At 41.5% G+C, this 23,972-nt stretch overlaps 1 protein-coding gene across 1 annotated transcript in view; it reads left to right on the top strand.

The window, feature by feature from the left end:
• LOC126285194 (probable tubulin polyglutamylase TTLL2) overlaps nucleotides 1-19,027 on the top strand; it is a 375,795-nt gene extending 356,768 nt beyond the window's left edge. The window contains exon 11 of the mRNA XM_049984501.1: nucleotides 18,612-19,027. Coding sequence (XP_049840458.1) covers nucleotides 18,612-18,765 — 154 coding nt within the window. The 3' untranslated portion in view covers nucleotides 18,766-19,027. The remainder of the gene's footprint in view (nucleotides 1-18,611) is intronic.
• Nucleotides 19,028-23,972: the final 4,945 nt, after the last annotated feature.

Below are 23,972 nucleotides of genomic sequence, written 5' to 3' on the forward strand. Positions count from 1 at the left end.
TAATTTTCTATAACAAAAACAGTCAGTCTAGATTCCAACCAACACTTAGCCGGAAAGAAATTAGTACACCCTTTTAGAAATTTCAAATGCACTCAAGATTTGTTGTTGCAACAGTGCATATGGAGTACATGAAATGATTACATTTACAGATTAATAGCACAAGCGGTTCTGAGGTACCGGATATCGACCCGCGCTGAAACACCAATATTAGTATGTAGCCTCCACAGGCAGCAATGCAGGCGCTGACTGTAGCACCCAGTTAATCGTACAGATGTTGAATACTGTCCTGGACTGCTTATGCCACGCCTGCTCGACCAATTCATGTAGTTCTGTATGCATTGTCGATCAACGAGTCGTACGAGTCACGACAGGTCCAGAGATCATGCTGGCCAGGGAAGTCGCTGCACGTCTTGCAGAACACATTGAGTTTCCACGGGAAGAGTGTGGGCGAGCATCATCCTGGTGGAACAGCACATCACCTTCCTCCTACGGAGAAGGACAGAACAACGGCCATCCTCTACAGTTTTTGCCCTCTACACCTCCCGCTAGTACCATGGAACTCTTTCCCTGATGTCTTAACAGACGTTCCATCATCCTGTCACTTTTCCTATTCATTGTTTTCTACACATTCCTTTCCTCTCCGATTCTGCGCAGAACCTCCTCATTCCTTACCTTATCAACCCACCTAATCGTCTGTAGTACCGCATCTCAAATATTTCTATTCTCTTCTGTTCCGGTTTTCTCACGGTCCATGTTTCACTACCGTACAATACTGTGCTCCAAACGTACTTCTCAGGAATTCCTTCCTCAAATTTAGGCCTATGTTTGATACTAGCAGAATTCTCTTTTCCGGGAATGCGCTTTCTGCCAGTGCTAGTCTGCTTTTGATATCCTCCTTGCTCTGTCCGTCATTCGTTATGTTTCTGCCTTTGTGACCATCAGTTTTCATGTTATGTTTCTTGCTTTTGTCATTTCTGCTACTTCTCATTACTTTCGTCGTTCTTCGATTTACTCTCAATCCATACTAAGTACTCGTTAGACTGTTCATTCCGTTCAGAAGATCGTGCAATTCTCCTTCACGTTTACTCAGGATAGCAACGTCATCAGCAAATCGTATCATTGAAATCCTTTCACCTTGAATTTTAATTCCACGCCTGAACCTTTCTTTTATTTCCATCATTGCTTCCTCGATGTACAGATTGAACAGGATGTATCCTTGTCTTACATCCTTTTTAATACGAGCACTTCGTTCTTGGTCGTCCACTCTTATTATTCCCTCTTGGCTGTTGTACATATTGTATATGACCCGTCTTTCCCTATTGCTTAACCCTACTTTTTTTCAGAATTTTGAACATCTTGCACCATTTTACATTGTCAAACGCTTTTTCCAGGTCGACAAATCCTATGAACGCTTCTTGATTTTCTTTTGTGTTGCTTTCATTGCCAATCGCAATGTCAGAATTGCCTCTCTCGTGATCTTACCTTTCCTAAAGCCTAACTGTTCGTCATCTAACACATCATCAATTTTCTTTTCCATCCTTCTGTATATTATTCTTGTCAACAACTTGGGTGTATGAGCTGTTAAGCTGATTGTGCGATAATTCTCGCACTTGGCAGCTCTTGTCGTCTTGGGAATTGTGTGGATGACATTTTGCCGTAAGTCAGATGGTATGTCGCCAGACTCATACAGTCTACACACCACCGTGAATAGTTGTTTTGTTGCCACTTACCCCAGTGATTTTAGAAATTCTGATGGAATGTTATCTATCCCTTCTACCTCCAAAGCTCCCTTAAATTATGGTTCTAGTAGAGGATCCCTTATCTCTTCTATATCGACTCCTGTTGCTTCTTGTATCACATCAGACAAATCTTCCCCCTCATAGAGGCCTTCAGTGTACTTTTTCCACATACCCGCTCTCTTCTCTGCAGTTAACAGTGGAGTTACCGTTGCACTCTTAATGTTACCGCCCTTCAGTCTACTAGATGTGAACATTTCCTATTAAAGGGTAGACACAGACGGCGTCTGGTAGGTATTCCACTGCGCTGTCTGTTAAAGGGTAACGTTGAAACCAATTTAAGTACATTACTATCCCCCAGGTAGCATATGCCATTATCGGATCGAAATCGGCGTTATCTTTTCAGGTGCACGAATTTTTTCCCCGTCAGTGTATTTATTGTGGTAACCGGTTTCAGTCAAACATGACCACCTTTAGATCGGTAACTTCTTCGTGATGTGTGGAGCCAACTGCAGTTGTTGACTGGTACCTTTTGGTACATACAGCAGGTAAGTTGACTGGCTTCACACGTTACCAAGGAATTACCGGTCTGAAGATGGCGTGTTGACTGAAAGCGGTTACCAGAATAAGTAAATATTAGTTGCTAGACTGGCCGTTTTTGTTAAACTGTTTAAAAATATCACTGAGATTCCAATATGACTTTAGTCATTTTTCTGTAATCGTTGGAGATACTACCTGGGTTATTCCTGGACGAGTTAAAGATAATGTCGAAGGGTTATGTATGGAACTTGCTTATAGTTAATAAAGATTTTTGCATGTGATTAGGAAGATGAATGATTTTTCCGAACTTAGTGGAACAGAAAAATATTTTGCATTTCAGTTTCCTATAGTATATTTCAATGAATTCTACTCGTTTCTAAATATTTGCAGAATGTACTATCCAACTAAACTTTCTGATAAACTTGATCAGGTATGTAATCACCCGGCGTAGCGACCCTGAAAATTGGAGATTTGACACAAACATCGGCCGATTTCGAAACATGAAACCCACTTCCTTCTGCCACCTCTTCCCCCTTATGTGTTCCAGGGCAGTTTTATCCTCATAGCATTTTCGTTCATGTCACTAACTATTGTTCCAAGCCTTTCAAGGACATGCAGAATATATATCCATACATTCATTTGAATCTGCCTGTAATTGCGAAAACACTCATCACATGGCTCTAAACACTATGGGACTTAACATCTGAGGTCATCAGTCCCATAGACTTAGAACTACTTAAACCTAACTAACCTAAGAATATCACACACATCCATGCCCGAGGCAGGATTCGAACCTGCGACCGTAGCAGCAACACGGTTCCGGACTGAAGCGCCTAGAACCGCTCGGTCACAGCGGCCGGCCCCATCACATGTTGCGCCTTGTTTCAGTCAGAACGAGTACTGCGTGGCTGAGGAATTTAGCGTCTTCTGTTGCTGAGAATATCATTTATATCTTTCCATCATAATTTGTTTTCACTTACAAACATTACATCGAATTCAGATTTGAAGTTTGTTGCTACTATCATTTTTATCCATGTACTCAGCAAAAGCACATGTGAAATTCCACAACCACGCAGGCATCGAACACGCAATCTCCGATACGCCAGTCCCTTACGTTACCTCGAGACAACGAATACCGACAACCTACCACGTCTGGACACACCGTGACCCAACGGCTGTTTCCCAGTGGCATTTGTTCTTTTTTTTCCCTTACCACTAGTGCTTAAACAACCTCATTATTTTCATCAAAATTGTTTTCGAAATATTTATCCTCTTACAATTTCATTATCATTTTTGAAAGTTGACTGAATATTTCTTGGCGTATTTCTGTGTATCTGTTGCTACAAATATAATATACTGCCTGTTTTTCATACGTCTTTCAATGCACCGTTCCTGTTAGGGACAGCAGACACAAAATGTAAGCAACTACGTACAAATCCGAGAACCGAGGGCTTTGGTCAAATGAAAGAAATATATATTCGAGAAGAGCAAAAGCTGAGAAGCATAAACTGAAAAACGCTTCTACTAAAATGTTCTTCTGGGAAGGGTCACGACACTCATGAAGCCTTCTCGTCCCCCACTTTGGATCCGCTCCTGCTCCAAGATACTTAGAGGTTGTGACGAATTCCAAAAATTGATCGACTATCACGTAGTCTAACAACATCGGATCTTTTCATCTGTTTACACGCATTTTATTATCTTTATTTGTTTTTAAAGTCTACTGCCTATCTTTGTGTCATGTTCTGATCACCTTCAAGTCTCTCAGAACTTCCTAATAATTTCCAAGCGATGTTTCATCTCCGTGTGTCATCTGTAAACAACCTCATAGGGCCAGGTAGGTTTTCTGCCAAATCATGTCTATATGTACAGGATGTTAAAAAAAAGGTACAGGTATTGCATATTTTGAGAGGTGATAGTACGGACCAAAGCATGAGAAAGATATCCAGTAATCATGGGCTCTTAAATGTTTGCTTTAAGAGCTATCAGCACTAGTACATGCCCAATTAATATATGGCCAGGATGTCAATAGGTCATGATCTTATGATTAGCGTTGCTCACTCTGTACCACGGGGCCCCGGCTTAGAATCCCGACAGAATTGGTGATTTTTCTTCGTTCTCTGACTGGGTGTGTGTATTGTCCCCGTCCTCATTTCATCATCATCGGTGAGCAAGTTATTGAAGAGGCGTCACATAAAAAGATTTTCGCCAGGCGACCGATCTCCCTGGAAAGGGACTCTCGCACATTTTACATTTCACTAGAGACGGACTAACAGAGCCTTACCTGCTACTAAACAGGTTAACTGGTGCAAGGTTTCTTTATTTCCAATCAAACGACTTCCCTCTCCTGCTAGAGGAGATACCATTCCAACGACAGCTGTGTATGAGGCTCATGCACCACCCGTTTTCTCCCTGTCGTAGAACGCCTAACTCAGGTATTTCATGAGCAATGGATTGGTCGGAGAAGTCCAGTACGTTGCCCAGCTAGTTCTCCCGATCTTAATTCCTTGGATTTTCGGTTGTAGGGCCACTTGAAAACTTTGGTGTGCACAAATCTCATTAATGATGTCCAAACACCACAAAAACGCATCAGCAATGACTGCCAGCACATCCATGACCAACGTGGAATTTTTCAGAGAACGCGTGATTCACTAAGACGAAGCATGCCTTACTATGAATTGACTCTACATTGAGCATCTCTTTTAGCGATGGCCCACAAGTGCAGGTCATATGCGATAGCGAGCACATCACATTGAAGTGACAAAAGTCATGGGATACCTCCTAATATTGTGTCAAACCTCCTTTTGCCCGGCGTATCTCAGCAACTCATCGTGGCATGGACTCATCAAATCGTTGGAAGTCCCCTGCAGAAATATTTAGCTTTGTTACCTCTGCAGCCTTAAATGGGATCAGAGGATCCAGTCCATTCCACGTAAACACAGCCCACACCATTATGGAGCCAGCACCAGCTGGCACAGTGCCTTGTAGACAGCTTGGATCCAGGGCTTCGTGGGATCTGCACCACATTCGAATCCTACCGTCGGCTCTTACCAAGTGAAATCAGGACTCATCTGACCAGGTCATTGTTTTCGAGTCGTCTGGGGTCGAACCGATGTGGTCACGAGCCGTGAAGAGGCGCTACTGTTAGCAAAGACACTCTCGTGCGCCGTCTGCTACCATAGCCCATTGACATCAAATTTTGCCGCACTGTCCTAAGGGATGGGTTCACGTCCCTTATTGTTTTCTGCGGTTGTTCCACGCAATGTTGCTCGTGTGTTGGCACTGTCAGCTCTATGCAGACGCTGCTGCTCTCGGTCGTTAAAAGAAAGGACGGCGGCCACTGCGTTGTCCGTGGTGAGAGATAATGCCTGAAGTTAGGCATTCTCGACACACTCTTAACACTGTGGATCTCTGAATATTGCATTCCATTACGATTTCCGAAATGGAATGTCCCAGATCCATTTCGCGTTGAAAGTCAGTTAATTCCCGTCGTGTGGCCATAATCACGTCGGAAACCTTTCTACATGGATCACCTGAGTACAAATGGTAGCTCCGCCGATACTCTGCCCTTTTATACCTTGTGTACGCAATGCTACTGCCATCTGTATATGAGCATATCGCTGTCACATGTCTTGTCACCTCTGTGTATCTTACAGTAACAGAATCGTGTTCTCATTTGTTTATTCATTTGTTTACTGCAATCTGTAAATAGTTTGTAATAGCAATATGTTTCGCAGTAGAGAAGATGAACAAGTGTTCATATCTCTCACGGTGTGCATTTTAGAATCCATACTTACTGGACATTTTTTTCTCGTTTTGGTCCATACGCCGCCTCTTAAAATATGAACTGCTTCTTTAACAGCCTTTACAACGTGAATAGCAGCGGCCCTAGCTCACCTCCTTGAGACACAGTGGTTGTTGCCTTCGATTTTGTCGAAGGAACGACGTACAGTGTTTTATTTGTTCTGTTTGCAATGAAGCCTTCAGTCCATTCGCGTATCTGTTCAAGTATTCCCTATGCGCGTTTTTAGTTTATTAGGAGATGGAGCGGAACCATATCGACGACCTTCCGAAAATCAAGAAACACGGTATCCTCTGGATCTCACGAACGAACGGAGCAGCCAGGGTTTCTCAAAGACGGTGCATATCGATTACTTCGTATGAGTTGTTCGGTTTCCAGAAAATTCATCGTACATGAGCGCAATGTACTGCGTGTTCCATAATTTCTACAACAGACTGACGTCGGTTAGATAGGTCTATCCTTCAGCGCCTTTTTCCACCATGTGACGTATTTTTAAGCGGCCCACCGTATACCGTTTCTAGAAGTTCCTCTACTTTATCAGATCAAAACTATTCGATCAACCCTTTGTAATGCGAAATTGACCACAAGATGTTATGAAAGGTACACCCACCATTACAATAGGAGGCGGAGAGTATTGTGTTGCCAATAGAAGAGCAGCAACAAAATAATGTGCCGCTCCATTGAGCTGAGTAACTTCGAATGTAGAATGAGCATCGGATGTCAGACGAGTGACAAACCCATCGGGGGCATTTCAACTCCCCTAAAGCTGCAGAAGTCGACTGTTAGTGATGTGATTCTGAAATGAATACGCGAAGGAGCAACCATGGGTAAACGAATACTAGGCGAACCTCCTGTACTAACAACCAGGGATCGTCGACCATTGTGAATGGTGGCTGTGAGAAATTGCATGAAGTCAGTGGAAGGAATCACTCATGAGTTCCTGAGTGCTACCAGTAGTCCAGTTAGCACTGTGACTAAGCGTAGGGAGTTAAAAAGGATGGGGTGTAATGGTCGAGCAGCTCCTCGTGACCACTGAACAGGGTAGCACAGTTGTTAACTCAGTGGACTCGCGTTCGGGAGGAAGACGGTTCAAACCCATGTCTGACCGTCTGTGATTCCCCTAAATCGATTAAGGTAAATGCCCGAAAGGCACGGCTTCCTTCCTTCTCCACCCTTTCTGGAACCGAACTTCTGCTCCGTGTCTAATGAGCTCGTCGTCGAAGGGACATTAAACACTAATCTCCTCTTCCTCTATCACCTCATTAGCAACACATTTATGTACTCAGTGGTAAGCGACGCTTGAGATGGTGTAAAGAGCGACGCCAATGAACAATGGAATACCGAAAACAAGTAATTTGGAGTGGTGAATCACGCTGTAACATGTGGCAATCCGATGGAACGGTTTGGGTTTGGAGACTGCCATTGTGTGTAGTACAGAGGAGGTGGTTTTACTGTAAATGCTGAGGTGGTGTGAACAGAAAGCATATAAAACTTCCTAGCAGATTAAAACTGTGTGCCGGACCGAGACTCGAACTCGAGACCTTTGCCTTTCACGGGCGAGTGCTCTACCAACTGAGCTTCTAAAGCACGACTCACAACCCGTCCTCACAGCTTCAATTCTGCCAGTGCCTCATCTCCTACATTCCAAACTTCACAGAAGCTCTTCTGTGAACCTTGCAGAACTAGCACTCCTGGAAGAAAGGATATTGCGGAGACATGGCTTAGCCACAGCCTGGGGGTCTTCCAGGAGTGCTAGTTCTGCAAGGTTCGCAGAAGAGCTTTGTGAAGTTTGGAAGGTTGGAGATGAGGAGATGGGGTACTAGCAGAATTAAAGCTGTGAGGACGAGTCGTGAGTCGTGCTTGGGTAGCTCAGTTGGTAGAGCACTTGCCTGCGAAAGGCAAAGGTCCCGAGTTCGAATCACGGTCTAGCACGCAGTTTTAATCTGCCACGAAGTTTCATATCAGCTCACACTCTGTTGCAGAGTAAAAATCTCATTCTAGAAAGCATATAAGATATAATTTTGTGAACTGTTTGGTCACTTAATCAGTTGCTTTTTAAGCATACACTGTCAACAGTCAGAAGTATTTTTTACGAGACATATCTCTCGTCAATCGTTAATTTTCTTTGAAGTTCTTTAATTAACATAGTTTCATAATATGAATCATCCTTGTATGAGGGTTGGAACTTTGATAGTGGCAACTATTTATTTACAGCTCATACAAAATAGATACTTGTTTCAAAGTTTTACTGACCTTCAAAGTAGTCACCGGCATTTTATATAACCCGTTGCCAGCGAAATGGAAGTCGTAGGATACTCTTAGCAGTGCGAGTTGCGTAGACAGTTCGAGCGAAGTGGTCTATTGCCCGACGAATTCTTATCAGTTCTGAAGCGAATCCCATGAAGTGTTTCCTTCAGTTTGGAAATCGAGCTGAACTCACCAGGGCTTTGGTCAGGGGAGTGCAGTAAGTGGTATAGCACTTAGCAGCCCCATCAGTCAAACAAATCGGTAACAGCTTGCACTGTATGTGCTTGAACACTGGCCTGCAAAATGATGGTCTGCTTCTGCAGAAAGGGTCATCACTTCTGTCTCTGTGCTGTTCATTTTTGGAACGCAACCTATGACCAGCTTAGAGACGGAAGTGACGACCCTTTCTGCAGAACCAGACCATCATTTTGCAGCCCAGTGTTCAAGCACATACAGTGCAAGGTGTTACTGATTTGTTTAACTGATGGGGTGCTAAGTGCCATACCACCTATTGCACTCCCCTGACTTAAGCCCTCGTGAGTTCATCTCGATTTCTAAACTGAAGGAAACACTTGACGGCATTCGCTTCAGAACTGCTACAAATTCGTCGGCCAATAGACCGCGCCACATCTCGTGGTCGTGCGGTAGCGTTCTCGCTTCCCATGCCCCGGTTCCCGGGTTCGATTCCCGGCGGGGCAGGGATTTTTCTCTGCCTCGTGATGGCTGGATGTTGTGTGATGTCCTTAGGTTAGTTAGGTTTAAGTAGTTCTAAGTTCTAGGGGACTGATGACCATAGATATTAAGACCCATAGTGCTCAGAGCCGTTTTTGAGACCGCGCCACTCGAACTGTCAACACAACTGGCACTGCTAAGAGTATCCTACGACTTCCACATTGCTGGCAACGGGCTATACACAATGCTGGTGACTACTTTGGAAGTCAGTAAAACTTCGAAACACGTATCTATTTTACACGAGCTGTAAATAAATAGGTGCCACTATTAAAGTTCCAATCCTTGTATATACTCTAAATCGCAGTGAATTTATCTTGAGGTTGACTTTTTGTCCAGTCGTACAGTTTCTTTCATTTCCACGCCACTGACCGTTTCGGTATTTTGGTCTGGACACCAACTTCACTACCAAAAAACAAAAAAGAAATGAAAAAAATCCCTATTCATAAACAAGGACGAAAATCTGAACTAATTGCTATTTATTGTCCCTCAACAAAAATCAAGTATTCGGATGACAATAACAGTAAAAACAGACTATATAACACAGTGCAGTAATGATTTATCAATGACAAAACGTTCGAATGTTTACGCTTAGAACTGAATACGTCGTCTGTTTTCATCTGTTTGCTCCTAAAGACTGGTTTCACTCAAAAGAACATGTCATCACGTCCAACCAATATATAAAGCTACAACCAAATGAATCGGCTGTTTTCATTCGATTCGTCCCTTAGACTGGTTTCAATCAAAACAATGAATGCACACTGCAACCAATAAATAAAGCTACAACGTGAAATAAAAACGAGAGAAAAATGGAAAACCTAAGTAAACTGTTTATAGTTTCAGAAGTAATCGCCATAAGTGTCAATACATTTATCCCACTATGAGACAAGACTGTCAATGCTCTGTACGTGGCCACTTTGCAAAAACTGAAGTGCGCAATCAAGTTCAAATGCCCAGGAATGTTGGTGGACAGCATCTTTCTGTTACCGGATAATGCCTGCCCACACGCTGCAAAAGATGTTTCGACCATGCTGCAGAAGTTTAGATGGAAAGGCATTATACACTCCTGGAAATGTAAAAAAGAACACATTAACACCGGTGTGTCAGACCCACCATACTTGCTCCGGACACTGCGAGAGCGCTGTACAAGCAATGATCATACGCACGGCACAGCGGACACACCAGGAACCGCGGTGTTGGCCGTCGAATGGCGCTAGCTGCGCAGCATTTGTGCACCGCTGCCGTCAGTGTCAGCCAGTTTGCCGTGGCATACGGAGCTCCATCGCAGTCTTTAACACTGGTAGCATGCCGCGACAGCGTGGACGTGAACCGTATGTGCAGTTGACGGACTTTGAGCGAGGGCGTATAGTGGGCATGCGGGAGGCCAGGTGGACGTACCGCCGAATTGCTCAACACGTGGGGCGTGAGGTCTCCACAGTACATCGATGTTGTCGCCAGTGGTCGGCGGAAGGTGCACGTGCCCGTCGACCTGGGACCGGACCGCAGCGACGCACGGATGCACGCCAAGACCGTAGGATCCTACGCAGTGCCATAGGGGACCGCACTGCCACTTCCCAGCAAATTAGGGACACTGTTGCTCCTAGGGTATCGGCGAGGACCATTCGCAACCGTCTCCATGAAGCTGGACTACGGTCCCGCACACCGTTAGGCCGTCTTCCGCTCACGCCCCAACATCGTGCAGCCCGCCTCCAGTGGTGTCGCGACAGGTGTGAATGGAGGGACGAATGGAGACGTGTCGTCTTCAGCGATGAGAGTCGCTTCTGCCTTGGTGCCAATGATGGTCGTATGCGTGTTTGGCGCCGTGCAGGTGAGCGCCACAATCACGACTGCATACGACCGAGGCACACAGGGCCAACACCCGGCATCATGGTGTGGGAAGCGATCTCTTACACTGGCCGTACACCTCTGGTGATCGTCGAGGGGACACTGAATAGTGCACGGTACATCCAAACCGTCATCGAACCCATCGTTCTACCATTCCTAGACCGGCAAGGGAACTTGCTGTTCCAACAGGACAATGCACGTCCGCATGTATCCCGTGCCACCCAACGTGCTCTAGAAGGTGTAAGTCAACTACCCTGGCCAGCAAGACCTCCAGATCTGTCCCCCATTGAGCATGTTTGGGACTGGATGAAGCGTCGTCTCACGCGGTCTGCACGTCCAGCACGAACGCTGGTCCAACTGAGGCGCCAGGTGGAAATGGCATGGCAAGCCGTTCCACAGGACTACATCCAGCATCTCTACGATCGTCTCCATGGGAGAATAGCAGCCTGCATTGCTGCGAAAGGTGGATATACACTGTACTAGTGCCGACATTGTGCATGCTCTGTTGCCTGTGTCTATGTGCCTGTGGTTCTGACAGTGTGATCATGTGATGTATCTGACCCCAGTAATGTGTCAATAAAGTTTCCCCTTCCTGGGACAATGAATTCACGGTGTTCTTATTTCAATTTCCAGGAGTGTACATCCTTCATACAGTTCCGATCTCTCCATGCAGTTTCCATGATTTTGGAGTCCCAAAGAAAGAGAGACTCGATTCGTGGCCGTCGATTTGCTCCAGACAAAGAGGTGCAGTAGTCAACTGCAAAATTTTTCATGAAGTTGCTGACTGTCCTGTCTTATACTGTGATAAATGTATTAACAGTTACGGAGAGTAATTTTGAAATAATAAACAGTTTACTTTCTCTTTTTCTATGTGTCTCGTTTTCGCCCCTCATACAACTGAATGAGTCGATTGTTTACCGCCAACCAACTGAATCGGCTGTTTTAGATCGATTTTCCCAACTCTAACGTAAGTCCCATGTTGTGTTTCATGCGGCAGTGTATTTGTGTTTGAGTCATCTTAGTTGATTTAGTAACAGATGCCTCCCGCATCTCACACTAAGTTGAACTAGTCGCGTTTGTAATGGTTCGAATTTTGCGATCTGATAGACATTATCGCTGATGGTTTGCAGATGTAGACATTGGAGACTGCAAAGGAGGTGATATTATGTTGGATATCGTTTTTGAGTATACTCTTGCGGCATGCCATCCCGTGGGGCACCAGCATACACAAAAATCGGATGTATAAATGTTTTATACGTTTGTGTGTGACTTTCCCAGTCTAGCGTCCATGGAAACTGCCTGCACCTGTCTTAATAAGGGTTTGTCCCAATCAGACTTCTTTGGGGATGTGGATTAGGTGAGTGCTACCGTTCAAATAATTGTCTAAATACTAGACGCGTTTTTTAAGTAAGTACCGTTTTGAAATTAAATAAAGACGTGCTAAGATATCTCAATAATTTTATTTTTACATGAAAGCCTGTACCTTAATCTAATTTTCTACATAATTTCCGTCGACATTAGGGCACTTGTCATAACGTTGTACCAGTTTTTGAATACCCTCCTCATAGACGTCTGCCACCTGACTTGTTAACCACTGCATCACCTCTGTTTCGACTTCGTCATTGTCTTGAAGACGCTGACCGCCCAGGTTTTTCATCAAGTGCAGGAACAGGTGGTAGTCACTGGGCGCAAGATTGGGGCTGTACAGAGGATGATCTAGAGTTCCCCATCGAAAAGATATGATGAGATCTTTGGTCTGATTCGCCACATGTGGACAGGCATTGACTTGGAGCAAAACGATGCCCTTGCTCAACTTGCCACTTCTTTTTTCTGAATTCAACAACGCAGATTGTGCAATGTCTTACAGTAAGCTGCTGCATTGACTTTCCCATTACGAGGCAGAAATTCCACAAGCAATACTCTTTTTCTGTCCGAAAAAACTGTGCACATGATTCTCTGGGCAGAAATTGTTTGCTTAAACTTCACTTTTCTGGGTGAATCTGAATGCCACCATTCCATGGACTGTTGTTTTGATTCTCGTGTGACGTAGGCCACCCATGTTTCATTGCCCGTTTGGCTTATGAAATCATCACCATTGTTGTGGTACCACTCAAGGAAAGTCAATGCACTGTCTAAAGGTTTGGTTTTGTGCACATCTGTCAACATTTTTGGTACCCAATGGGCGCACAATTTTCGGTAATTCAAGTGCTCGGTCACAATGCCATACAAAACACTACAAGAAACATTAGGAAAGTCATCCCGCAAGAAGGAAATCGTAAAGCGTCTTTTTTCTCTCACCTTACTGTCCACTTCCTGCACCAAACTTTCATTAACGACCGAAGGACGCGCACTCTGTTGTTCATCGTGCACATTTGTGTGGCGATCTTTAAATGCCCTCACCCACTGTCTCACCATTCCATCACTCATAATGTTTTCTCCGCAAACGGCACAGATCTCATGATGAATATCGATCGCTTTTAGGCCTTTAGCACTAAGAAATCTTATAACAGCCCGTACTTCACAGTCGACTGGGCTCACGATTATCAGAGGCATCTTAAACACTCATTACAAAACGTAGACAAGGAAGAATCGGACTGTAATGGCGTCAGTGCGCAGACACCAGATGCAACTACCCAGTGCCTATGCGCAGAACGCCGACCGCAGCGCTGCGGCCGCGGTGTGGCAAAATGGTACCAACTTGAAAAACACGCCTCGTGCATCTCATGGCATTTTGATGAGTCTTGCAGGGTTAGAGGAGCATGGCAAAGGTGTGGGATCCAACCCATTCGTCTCTTATCGAGTGCCTCAAGGACGCTGCGTTCTCGGAATGCTATACAACCATTCAAGCAAATCACATTATTAATTTTTATTACAAATAAGAAGACTGACAATACTTTACTTTGAATTTACAACGGAGTCTCAAGCGCTGGGCGACATGCAAACAAGTAATGTTCTTCGCTATAAACAATATCCATTTAAGGGGAGTTAGAACACCCCATCTCGACAATGTTAAATTTAGTGACTTGGCTTCCCTGTATTTCAGGAACCACTGTAGCCACTGACATGAAACTTTTACAGGACATTAAACTGTATTTTCTGAACCTGCTGAACCACGATAATTGCATTTCAGCCATTGCTTTCGGAAATACAATTTTTTAACTACATGGTTAAAATTTCGTGTACTTTTTGTATGTTATCCTAAATAATTTTATTTATACATAACATAATGTTCTTCTTTTAGTTCAGTAGACTCAGGAAATTACATTATTACTCCTTGAAAATCTGAATAATCTACTCAAAGAGATTTCTGAGATTTAGGGGAAAATGCAACAGAAAATGTAAACTTTCAGGAACAGCTTCTAAAGTTTCAGTAAACTGAAAATCACTTAATAGATGCTCATTTTTTTTTTATTTTTAGTCGCTCAGAAGCACCCTGTACCATACTATATATCATCCTCTTTATCTTTTTCCAAGTTTTTTCTTCTTTCTGGACTTCATCATAGTAGCCAACTGTGCTGCACATTCTGCTTTATCAATTAGAACCTTGTCCATCCATTCAAGTTTGCTCCAGGGTTAATTTCCATATGCTGTAGCACTTTCACCCCACCAATGCCATCATTAAAAGCAATAATAGCATCACTGACTCTCCACTTTAGTGTCTTCATTCCAACAAACACGTTTTTTGGTATGCGAGTCCATATAAGATTACTGAACGTCTCATTGGTATTTTGAGTCTGACCATGCAGACACTTCTTCAGTAATTCAGGATTTGCCAGGTCTCTGTAAATAGGTTTTATGATACCCATGACTGCTGCTGGGATGGAATGTTTATTGCTGCATGAACTGTTTAAGTACTGGGCATTGTGATAATTGCACCATGAATCAGGTCCAGGAGGACAAAGGTGGTGTACTGGTTTTTCATCAGTTGACAGTTTGTGGAAGAAGGTAGCCCACACTGACTGCTTCATTTTCAACAAATCCTCAGTATTACTTCTAATGGCCATCCCATAATACTACCGTAGTTCAGCAATAATTTTGTCTGTCAGCCTGCTATTATGATTTTACCATCAGAAAGTTTCTTATCTCAAACTTTCTTTCAACTTCCTCAACTTTGTGCCCCTCCTCTTATGGACATGACCAACACATTCCAGTTTTGTGATAATCTTCTCACCATAAGGTTGAGCAGCTACTACACTGTTATATGCTTTTGAGTCGTCATCACCTAAGAACTTAGTGTGACACACTCCCCTTTTGTTCTCAGATCGGCTAAAAATTTCAATACCTGCAGAGGCCTCCATACCACCACTTGTTCCTTCATAATTTCTGTCACAAATATGCCCTTCTTTATTCCCTGATTTATACTTATTACAATGTTTGGTTAAAATCTGGAAATATATTATATCCACACGGGTCACTGTAGCAACAGAATTCGAACTGTAGCTGCACTTCTGCCACGTGCCATCAAAAGCTACTGGTGTGTCAGTAATGCCCTAATTTATTTCAACAGCTTCGTTTGCAGCACCCTTCCTTGACTCACATGCAACATACTCCTCAGCAGCACCAATAAGTCCTGCATACTTGTCGATTTTACAAGGTGAAGGTGGGTGCGGCATATTCATCATGGCACAAGTTGTTTCTGCTTTATTGTGTCCTTTGCCAATAGTTCTCAGTCCATAAAACCACCTAACATTTACTTCAAAATAATTAACTTTACACTTATCAGCATTCCAAAATGAATGAGTGCATTTACAACTGGCACAATTAATGATAAGTTTCCTGTTTCCTGTCGTGTCCATTTGATAGCTCACTGTTTTCATGTAACTAACTGGCCCTCCACATATTTTACATCACACGCACTCACCTAACACCCTCGTTAGGATACGTAAATCTATCAGAATATAACCTAACCTACCATTTACATCACTTTGTTTTGCGAAAACTGTGTATCACAACGTTTTATTTTAATCTTTGAAGCACTACTGACAGTTTGCCTCTATTCAATTTTATGTAACTTCACATGCCACATGTTGAACACAGTGTTTCCCTTTATTCGAAAATCTACTACCATAAAACCCACATTCCTTAAACACTTTGTCTTGACTTCTTAATTTACTTTTTGAGAAATTGACCAATCTATTCATCACATTTTCTCGAAAAAAATTTAACGCTTCGACATACAACGCATGTTTGTACTTTGAAACGATATGGTGCTGTTTTAGACAGAGATACCTATACAAACACGTCATTTAACCTTTATAACACAGCAATCCACAGCCTTCTATAAAAAATTACCGATTTTATTAGATCTTGAAGTAATTAATGTAAAAATTTGAACATTTTCAACTGGTGTTGATTTTATTTAAAAGAATAAAATAACATACTTCCTATGAGAGTTTATAAGTGACACATATATCATTTTATTCGGAAAATTGCAAATTTTATAATGAGATAAAAATCCAAAGATGTGAAAAAAATTTCATTTCTAACTCCCCGTAAGCAATTGATATGGATCACTAACAACTGCTCTCATAGTGTCGGTCTACAACTGTGCGGCCAAGGCTGGCAGGAGCGGTGTTTATGTTTTCTTCAGCTAGAGGTTGCTCCTATCGTGGTGTGGTCCTTGTCAGTGGGCTATTGGCTGACGTCGTCTCACAACCTTCTTTGCTCTTGCGATCTTTGTCTTCGTGCTGGCACTTGTCAATACACTGGAACAAAAGGGTCGATCATGTATCCCTTTCATCTCATTGGCACTTCCTGGTGTTGTTTCTATCCCAGAAAAGTATTGTTTGGATTTCGACTAGTTTGGATCGAATTAGCTATTTCACCATACAGTTATCCAGCTGTCGTAGATATTTATCTGTTTTCGTTGTAAACTCTGAAGCCTTAATCCGGTACACCAATATGAAGTTCATCCGCTTACAGGCATACCTGCTCGGCGCTTGCAGTTGAATGGGATATATTTGCTGTGAATGGGGCCTTATGTTTTCTCAGCGACTTGCGCATGCAACCCGTCATATGTGCTATGATTATTCAGACCAGTTTGACTGGATTTCCGATGTTTAGCAGCCTGTGGAAGCGGCCGTAGTGTGAAAGCTTACAGAAAACGCTCTTGAACTCGAGGTATAACGCTACTGTGCAGTGTGCTAAGTTGATGTCGTATGGATGTGTCATATGTACGACAGTAGGTGAGCTTAAACAGCGAGTGAGTTGTACTGTAGAGCTTTCTTAGATAGGGAGGAGAAGCAGCTTTCCTTCGCTATAGGCTGTAGGTTAATATTCTGTCCCATGTCTTCGCCATGACGTCAAGAAGGGAGATGGGTCGGTATGACCGGAGTTGCTAATTAATGATTTTTCCTGTTTCCCATGCACGTGGGAGCGCCTCGACTGTCAAGCAGTACTCAAAAAATTGTATCAATATTGGTGGGTGACGTTAAATGAGGTTACCTGGCGTGCGTTTTATTATGTTTTTACGAGTTGCTGGATACCACCAACCTGTAAATACCGCATTCTTCATTTCTTTGTGTCTTGTTGGCTTCTTAATGAGGTTTCATCCCCGGAATCTTTTACGCAGGTTGTCAGAGGAAACGTTACCTCTGTTCCTACCGGCTGACTGAAGTAGGCCGGCCGGAGTGGCCGAGCGGTTCTAGGCGCTTCAGTCTGGAACCGAGCGACCACTACTGACGCAGGTTCGAATCCCGCGCGCGCATGGATGTGTGTGATCTCCTTAGGTTAGTTAGGTTTAATTAGTTCTAAGTTCTAGGGGACTGATGACCTCAGATGTTAAGTCCCATAGTGCTCAGAACCATTTGAACCATTTTGACTGAAGTAGTCGTTAAATTTGAATTCTTGGGAGTAAGCAAATACCTCTTGCAAGACGTCCTTGAATGCTTTTACGTGTTGTCTGTTATCGATGGCCGGCTCGTTCCTTGCTGTCAACGTTTTGCTGTTAGCATCATGGTTTTTGAAGGAACGCCGGAACATTGCGCCATTTCTGTAATCTAGCTTTTGGCATGTTTCCCGCCACTGTCGTTGCATATGTTCTGAGATGTATGTTTTATTTGGCAGTTAAGCCGGTTCGATTGGAGCTTTAGGGCGTGGATGTTGGAGCTTCCCACTTGGCTAAAGAGGAGTTTCTTTTCGGTAGCCAACGCATGGTTGCCGGCTGCCAGTCTACCATCTTTTGCGAGGTTGCTTCGTCTGTCGCTATCTGCTTCTTTTTTCTGGTCTGTTGATGATCCAGACAAAGTCGTTACTTATGGCTTTGCAGAGGGCAATGTCGTCATGTATTATCTCTTTCTATTTGCCCCAGTTGTCTTTCCTGTATTGCCATTTGCTTCTCTGTCCCTACTGTCTCGCATAGTTTTCAACATTTAAACATGGAGGCAGTGGTAGTGTCGAAGACTTGGTGATAACGTCAATTATGGGAGCTTTGTAGAGCTATCAAATAGTTTGTAGCTTGCCAGTAAATGATCGGGTGCAGACTCATCTCGGAGACAGTGGTTTCTATTTCCTTTTAACGGATGTTCTGGAAGAGAAAAAGTTTGAGTATCAAGGGAGCATTATATCTATTGCTTTCTTGTATGCAAGTACGATTTCACAAATGTCCACAACGGCAATGTTCTTGAAGATTTTTTTTAGTGTGTTGTGGTGGTACTTCATTTCTCGTACCGTATTTATGGCAATGATGAAAGCAAATGTATTTCGACTTTTTCCAGAGAGGTTCGCGACGTCGTTGCTGCAGTCACCCGCTACGTCAAAGCAGCGCGAGACATCTACCGGCGAAGTCCACAGCTCTCCGACGCCGACTACAGCGCTGCCATGCGGGATGCGCTCGCCATTAGTGCCGAAGTCTGGGTGCCGCCTTGTTAGTGCCGATGACCGGAAAGCAATCAGCCAAAAGCGTTAATATTTAGAAGAAAAACGTTAAGAGTGTTCAGTAAAAAAGTGTAATGAATTACACTTTTTCCCAGGTTTAAGTGAAGGTGTGACTCTAACTCAAATTCAAGAAACAAAGAGAGTATACTAGGTTAATCATTTAAAACTGCCACCTTTGAATATTTTTCGATTGGGAAATACAGTTAACAAAATGAAAACAGACACATTCAGATACTCATACAGCTACACTATAAAGTTATTCGAACCCTGGTGGAAGAAGGTAGTTTATAACGGTTTAAAATAACCTATAAGATATATAAAGCACAAGTATATACTAGGTTAATCATTTAAAACTGCCACCTTTGAATATTTTTCGATTGGGAAATACAGTTAACAAAATGAAAACAGACACATTCAGATACTCATACAGCTACACTATAAAGTTATTCCAACCCTGGTGGAAGAAGGTAGTTTATAACGGTTTAAAATAACCTATAAGATATATAAAGCACAAGTATTGAGGAAAATTGAAAATGTACTGGCAGTACCTTCATTAATCAACAGTTGACTATAATGCCCCAGAATCTCAAAATTCATTTTCTAGCTTAGTTAGTGATATGGAACACATTCTTTTATGTTCTAGTTCAATAGCAAGAACGAGACACTTGTGGCTTATCAGGGTATACTTACATTTCTTATTTACATGGGGAATATGCATGTGTAAGAAATGTTTTTCTTGCGCTGATTGTGTCAACGAAGTTTATGTTAAAAGCTGTGTGAGACTATAAGCAGGAGAACTTGAAAATTTCTGTATATTGCCCACAATACAATTAGTGAAATAGAGTTATGTCATTTGGAGAGGTGAGAAATCACTTTCCGGACTTCAGAAGAATAGAATAGAAAACATGACATATAAACAAATAAAATTATTTTATTTCCCAATGCTGCTAAACATTATGAATCAGGATAATCTTCTGTCGCCTAACGAAGCTTTATGAGAAGTTAATAGCACCTTTGTCATTCTAGACACCTCTCACACTTTTATACCTGATATTAATGTAATAGTGCCTATAGTTTACATCAGAACTTTGTTTGCTAAGAAAAAAAAATCAGATTCATTTGTTTTTAGATAACAGTGTGGTAATGCAATATATCATCAATTCATATGTAGTGCAAATTATTTCAGAGACCCTCAATGCACAAGAAATGGAACTCTTAACATTAATACTGGAATATCCTGGGTGGATTACAAACAATGAAATGGCTGGACACAGCCAGCCATAATGAACATATGAACTTGCATTCTTCTTCAGACTAGCCACAAATGCACAGTCACGGCGTTGTCCAAGCTCTCGTTTATCACGCAGAGGGTTTTTTTTTTTGTGTGTGTGTGTGTGTGTGTGTGTGTGTGGAGGGGGGTGAGGGGGGGGGGGGGGGGAGGATGGATGGATGGGTGTGCAACAGAGGGAGAGAGAGATATATATGAAGAACAATGAAAACTTATAATCTGAACAACTGCTTTCAAGTTCTTGTTTGTGTACCTATACACCGCTCATTGCTTCCACTACTGTATACTGCCAAATATTACCACTTACATTGACCTATAGCACAGCACTAGGGTACCCTTATAAATTGTTGACCCCATTTGAAGTTTATAACATTGTCATATGGGAAATAAAGAAAAACTGAAAGAATTCGTGTCACAGAACACATTTCTGTTTTATCTCAAATACATTGACAGAGAGAGAGAGAGAGGAAAAAACATAGGCATAGATGGGGTATTGATTTAATGAATATTTTATTTAATCTATCTTCTTTCCCCAGGCTGTTCCATCAAAGATTAGTACGCAAATATTTTCATGCTATTATGTACAAATAAGAAACACACAATTTCATGCCAGCATCTCATTCAAACAGAAAACACTATCAAAATTTTTGCTTTCTTTCAATATTATATAGTTTTTCAGTGAGTGTTAGTTATCATTGTGATAATTTGTGCTATAAAGGGTATTATGTCTTAATAGTTTATTTTTCAATTAATTCTGAGAGATTTTTCGAAAACCAAATATTTCATGAAAATGTTATCTCTCACATTGTAACAGGAGGAGACAATAATTAGTAATAATTTACCATACTATTCACAACACACATTTCAAATTGCAGTAGCATTTACATTTTAAATTACTTATTGCATTCACACACCTCGATAGCACTAGACTATATTTAACAAATGATATTAAAATTGTACAAAATGTGAAATTTATTCATTGCTTTAAAAAAAATCTTATGATTACAGTTATTCTGGCATTACTACCCTACATCAGGGAGTGCAATGTGTTCATATTTGTTGTAAATAAACATGTTGTGAATGAAAGTACTTACCAGTTTACTTCACTACATTTTTATAAAACATAAATACAATGGAAATGTCTACATACTCTGATCCTAAGACTACATTGATTTGTTCAATATGCAAGACATGTTCCATTACTAAATGTTAGCACACAAATTAACTATGGCTGCTTGTCATTTGTGCTGTCCAGTGACTGTCAAATAGATATAAAGCAGATTGCAAAAGAGAGAGAAATTACACCACTGAAAAATGAGTTTTTCAAATGACTTATTCTCAGTGGCATCACCTAATTTACTTCTTGCATCTTCAGTCTTCCTCAGTATTTACTACTAAATTTGATTGATGACAGATGCACGTGCGTAGTTTACTCATCTCCATTGCTTCTTGTAGATATAAACATAAATTTCAGTCTTGCCAGCAGATGAATAATAGTAGACAAATATGAAGCACCTCTTAAGAGGCCATCTGATTACAAAATGCAGCTGTTTTCAATGGCTCACTTGCACTTGGTCAATAGTATACACATTTCCTGACACATGTAAGCTATAATCATGGATTCAGTTTCTCAATGTAAAAGAGCTGATGATGAAAACTAGCTTCTTACAGGAATGGGAGTCTACAGATCAATTCACATATGACATCATTTGAATTCATGATGAAAATATAAAAAATAAACAAAAATCACATACACGATAGGTATATAAAAACCTACAGCTATCTTATTAGACTGAAAAACTGTGTTCTTGGTGAATTACGTGGAGCTAAGGGCATCAGTAACATATAAGGAAGAAGAATAGACATTACCTACATGTGGCAATGGCAATGACATTATTGATAATACGCCTTCTGTTGAGGTATTGTTTGTCCATTCATAGATGTTCATCCTGGATGTGTTCTCACAATTTCGTTCTGATTCTTCCTCTCATTTCACCTGTTGTTCTAGATTATGCTATAATAGACAATCTGTTCTTTGAAATTCTTGCTATGTGGCGAGCAACGATATCCTGTTGAGCACTTCGAAAATTTCAGTGTTTGTGCAACTCCCTGTAGATCTTCCATTTATACTATGTTCGTTACTTACAGGCACATAACTTATTTGTAATTGTTCCTTTTGAATATGAATAGTTTTTTTTCTTTTGTTCTATATTTTAAGGCTTCAGATGCTTATATTACTGGTAAGGTAGTTGTAAAGTACAAAATGGCTAACCAGAAACAGCTAGATGATAAATGTAGGTCAACAGAAGCATGTATAACCAGAGGATTGATAGATACCATCTATGTATAAGTCAAAGAGGCCTTTGGAAAAAAGAGAAACATCTGTATGAATATCAAGAGCTCAGATGGATCGTCTTTGGTAGGCAAAGAAGGGAAAAACTGAAAGGTGGAAGGAATACATGCAAGAGACTGTACAAGGGAAATGGATTTCATGGCTATATTGTAAAAGGGGAAGTAGATGAAGATGAGATAAGAGATATAGTGGGAAGAATTTGACAGATCACTGGAATAGCTAAGCCAAAACAAGATCTCTGGCATAGACAACATTTCCCTCAGAACTGCTAATATCCTGAGAGCACCGGCCCTGAAAAAACTTATCTGCCTGATGTACAATATTTATTTATTTATTTGTCATATGTCTGCTTGTGTCTGTGTATGTGCGGATGGATATGTGTGTGTGTGTGTGCGAGTGTACACCTGTCCTTTTTTTCCCCTAAGGGAAGTCTTTCCGCTCCCGGGATTGGAATGACTCCTTACCCTCTCCCTTAAAACCCACATCCTTTCATTTTTCCCTCTCCTTCCCTCTTTCCTGACGAAGCAACTGCCAGTTGTGAAAGCTCGTAATTCTGTGTGTGTGTTTGTGTGTTTTGTTCATGTGCCTGTCTGCCGGCGCTTTCCCGCTTGGTAAGTCTTGGAATCTTTGTTTTTAATATAAATCTTTTTTTCAGTACATATATTGTACACAGGATACTGGACAGAAAACCTTTTTAGCTATTGGTTTTTCAAACATCAAACATACATTATTAAAATTTTTATGACAAATTGAATCTAGAAAGTTAATAATTACAAATTTTTGAAATACTGTATATTTATAACTAATTTCCTACAATTAAATATACAAGTTACATTTTTTCTTGCATAAGATACTGTGAGATTGAATAGTAACAGTTTTTCAGAAGGTAGGCTGTTACGAACTTTTTAAAGCTTTGGTAATCTGTTGTAAAGTTTTGTTCCTGCGTGATATACACCTTTTTGGCATAATGGGGTGTTACAATGATTAGCCTAACATGTATGTCACTGTCTGACCTGGTACTGTAATCATGGACACTTTTGTTTTGAGGAAAAAGGTGTTCTTTTCTCAGTATGCTTTTTTTGACATGCATGACTACTTCCAGTATATAAATGCAGGAAAAGAGTAGGATCTTTAGATCTTTAAAGAAAGGTTTGCATTGTTTTCTGCTACTCACTTGTTTCATTATTCTTATAATTGTCTTTTTTTCCTGAAAACGGTTATGGCCTGGTGTATATTTCCCCCGAAAATGATACTGTACTTCAGTATTGAATGTAAGCGAGCAAAGTATACAGCCCTAACTATTCCTGCTCTAGTATTGTTGCAGAGAATTCTTACTACATAGCTCATTTTTGCTAGTTTTGAATGTAGGGATGTGATATGAGTGCTCCATTGAAGATTTTCCTGGATATGAATCCCAAGAAATTTAGTTTCATTGACAGCACTAATGTTTTGGTTAACTATGCATATTACAGGTTGTGCTGGATTATATGTATGAGACAGGGGGGTATATCCTCAGACTTTAAGAAATATGTAATAATTCCAATTCCCAAGAAAGCAAAT

The sequence above is a fragment of the Schistocerca gregaria genome, chromosome 8 (assembly GCF_023897955.1).
Source record: "Schistocerca gregaria isolate iqSchGreg1 chromosome 8, iqSchGreg1.2, whole genome shotgun sequence".
Taxonomy (NCBI): domain Eukaryota; kingdom Metazoa; phylum Arthropoda; class Insecta; order Orthoptera; family Acrididae; genus Schistocerca; species Schistocerca gregaria.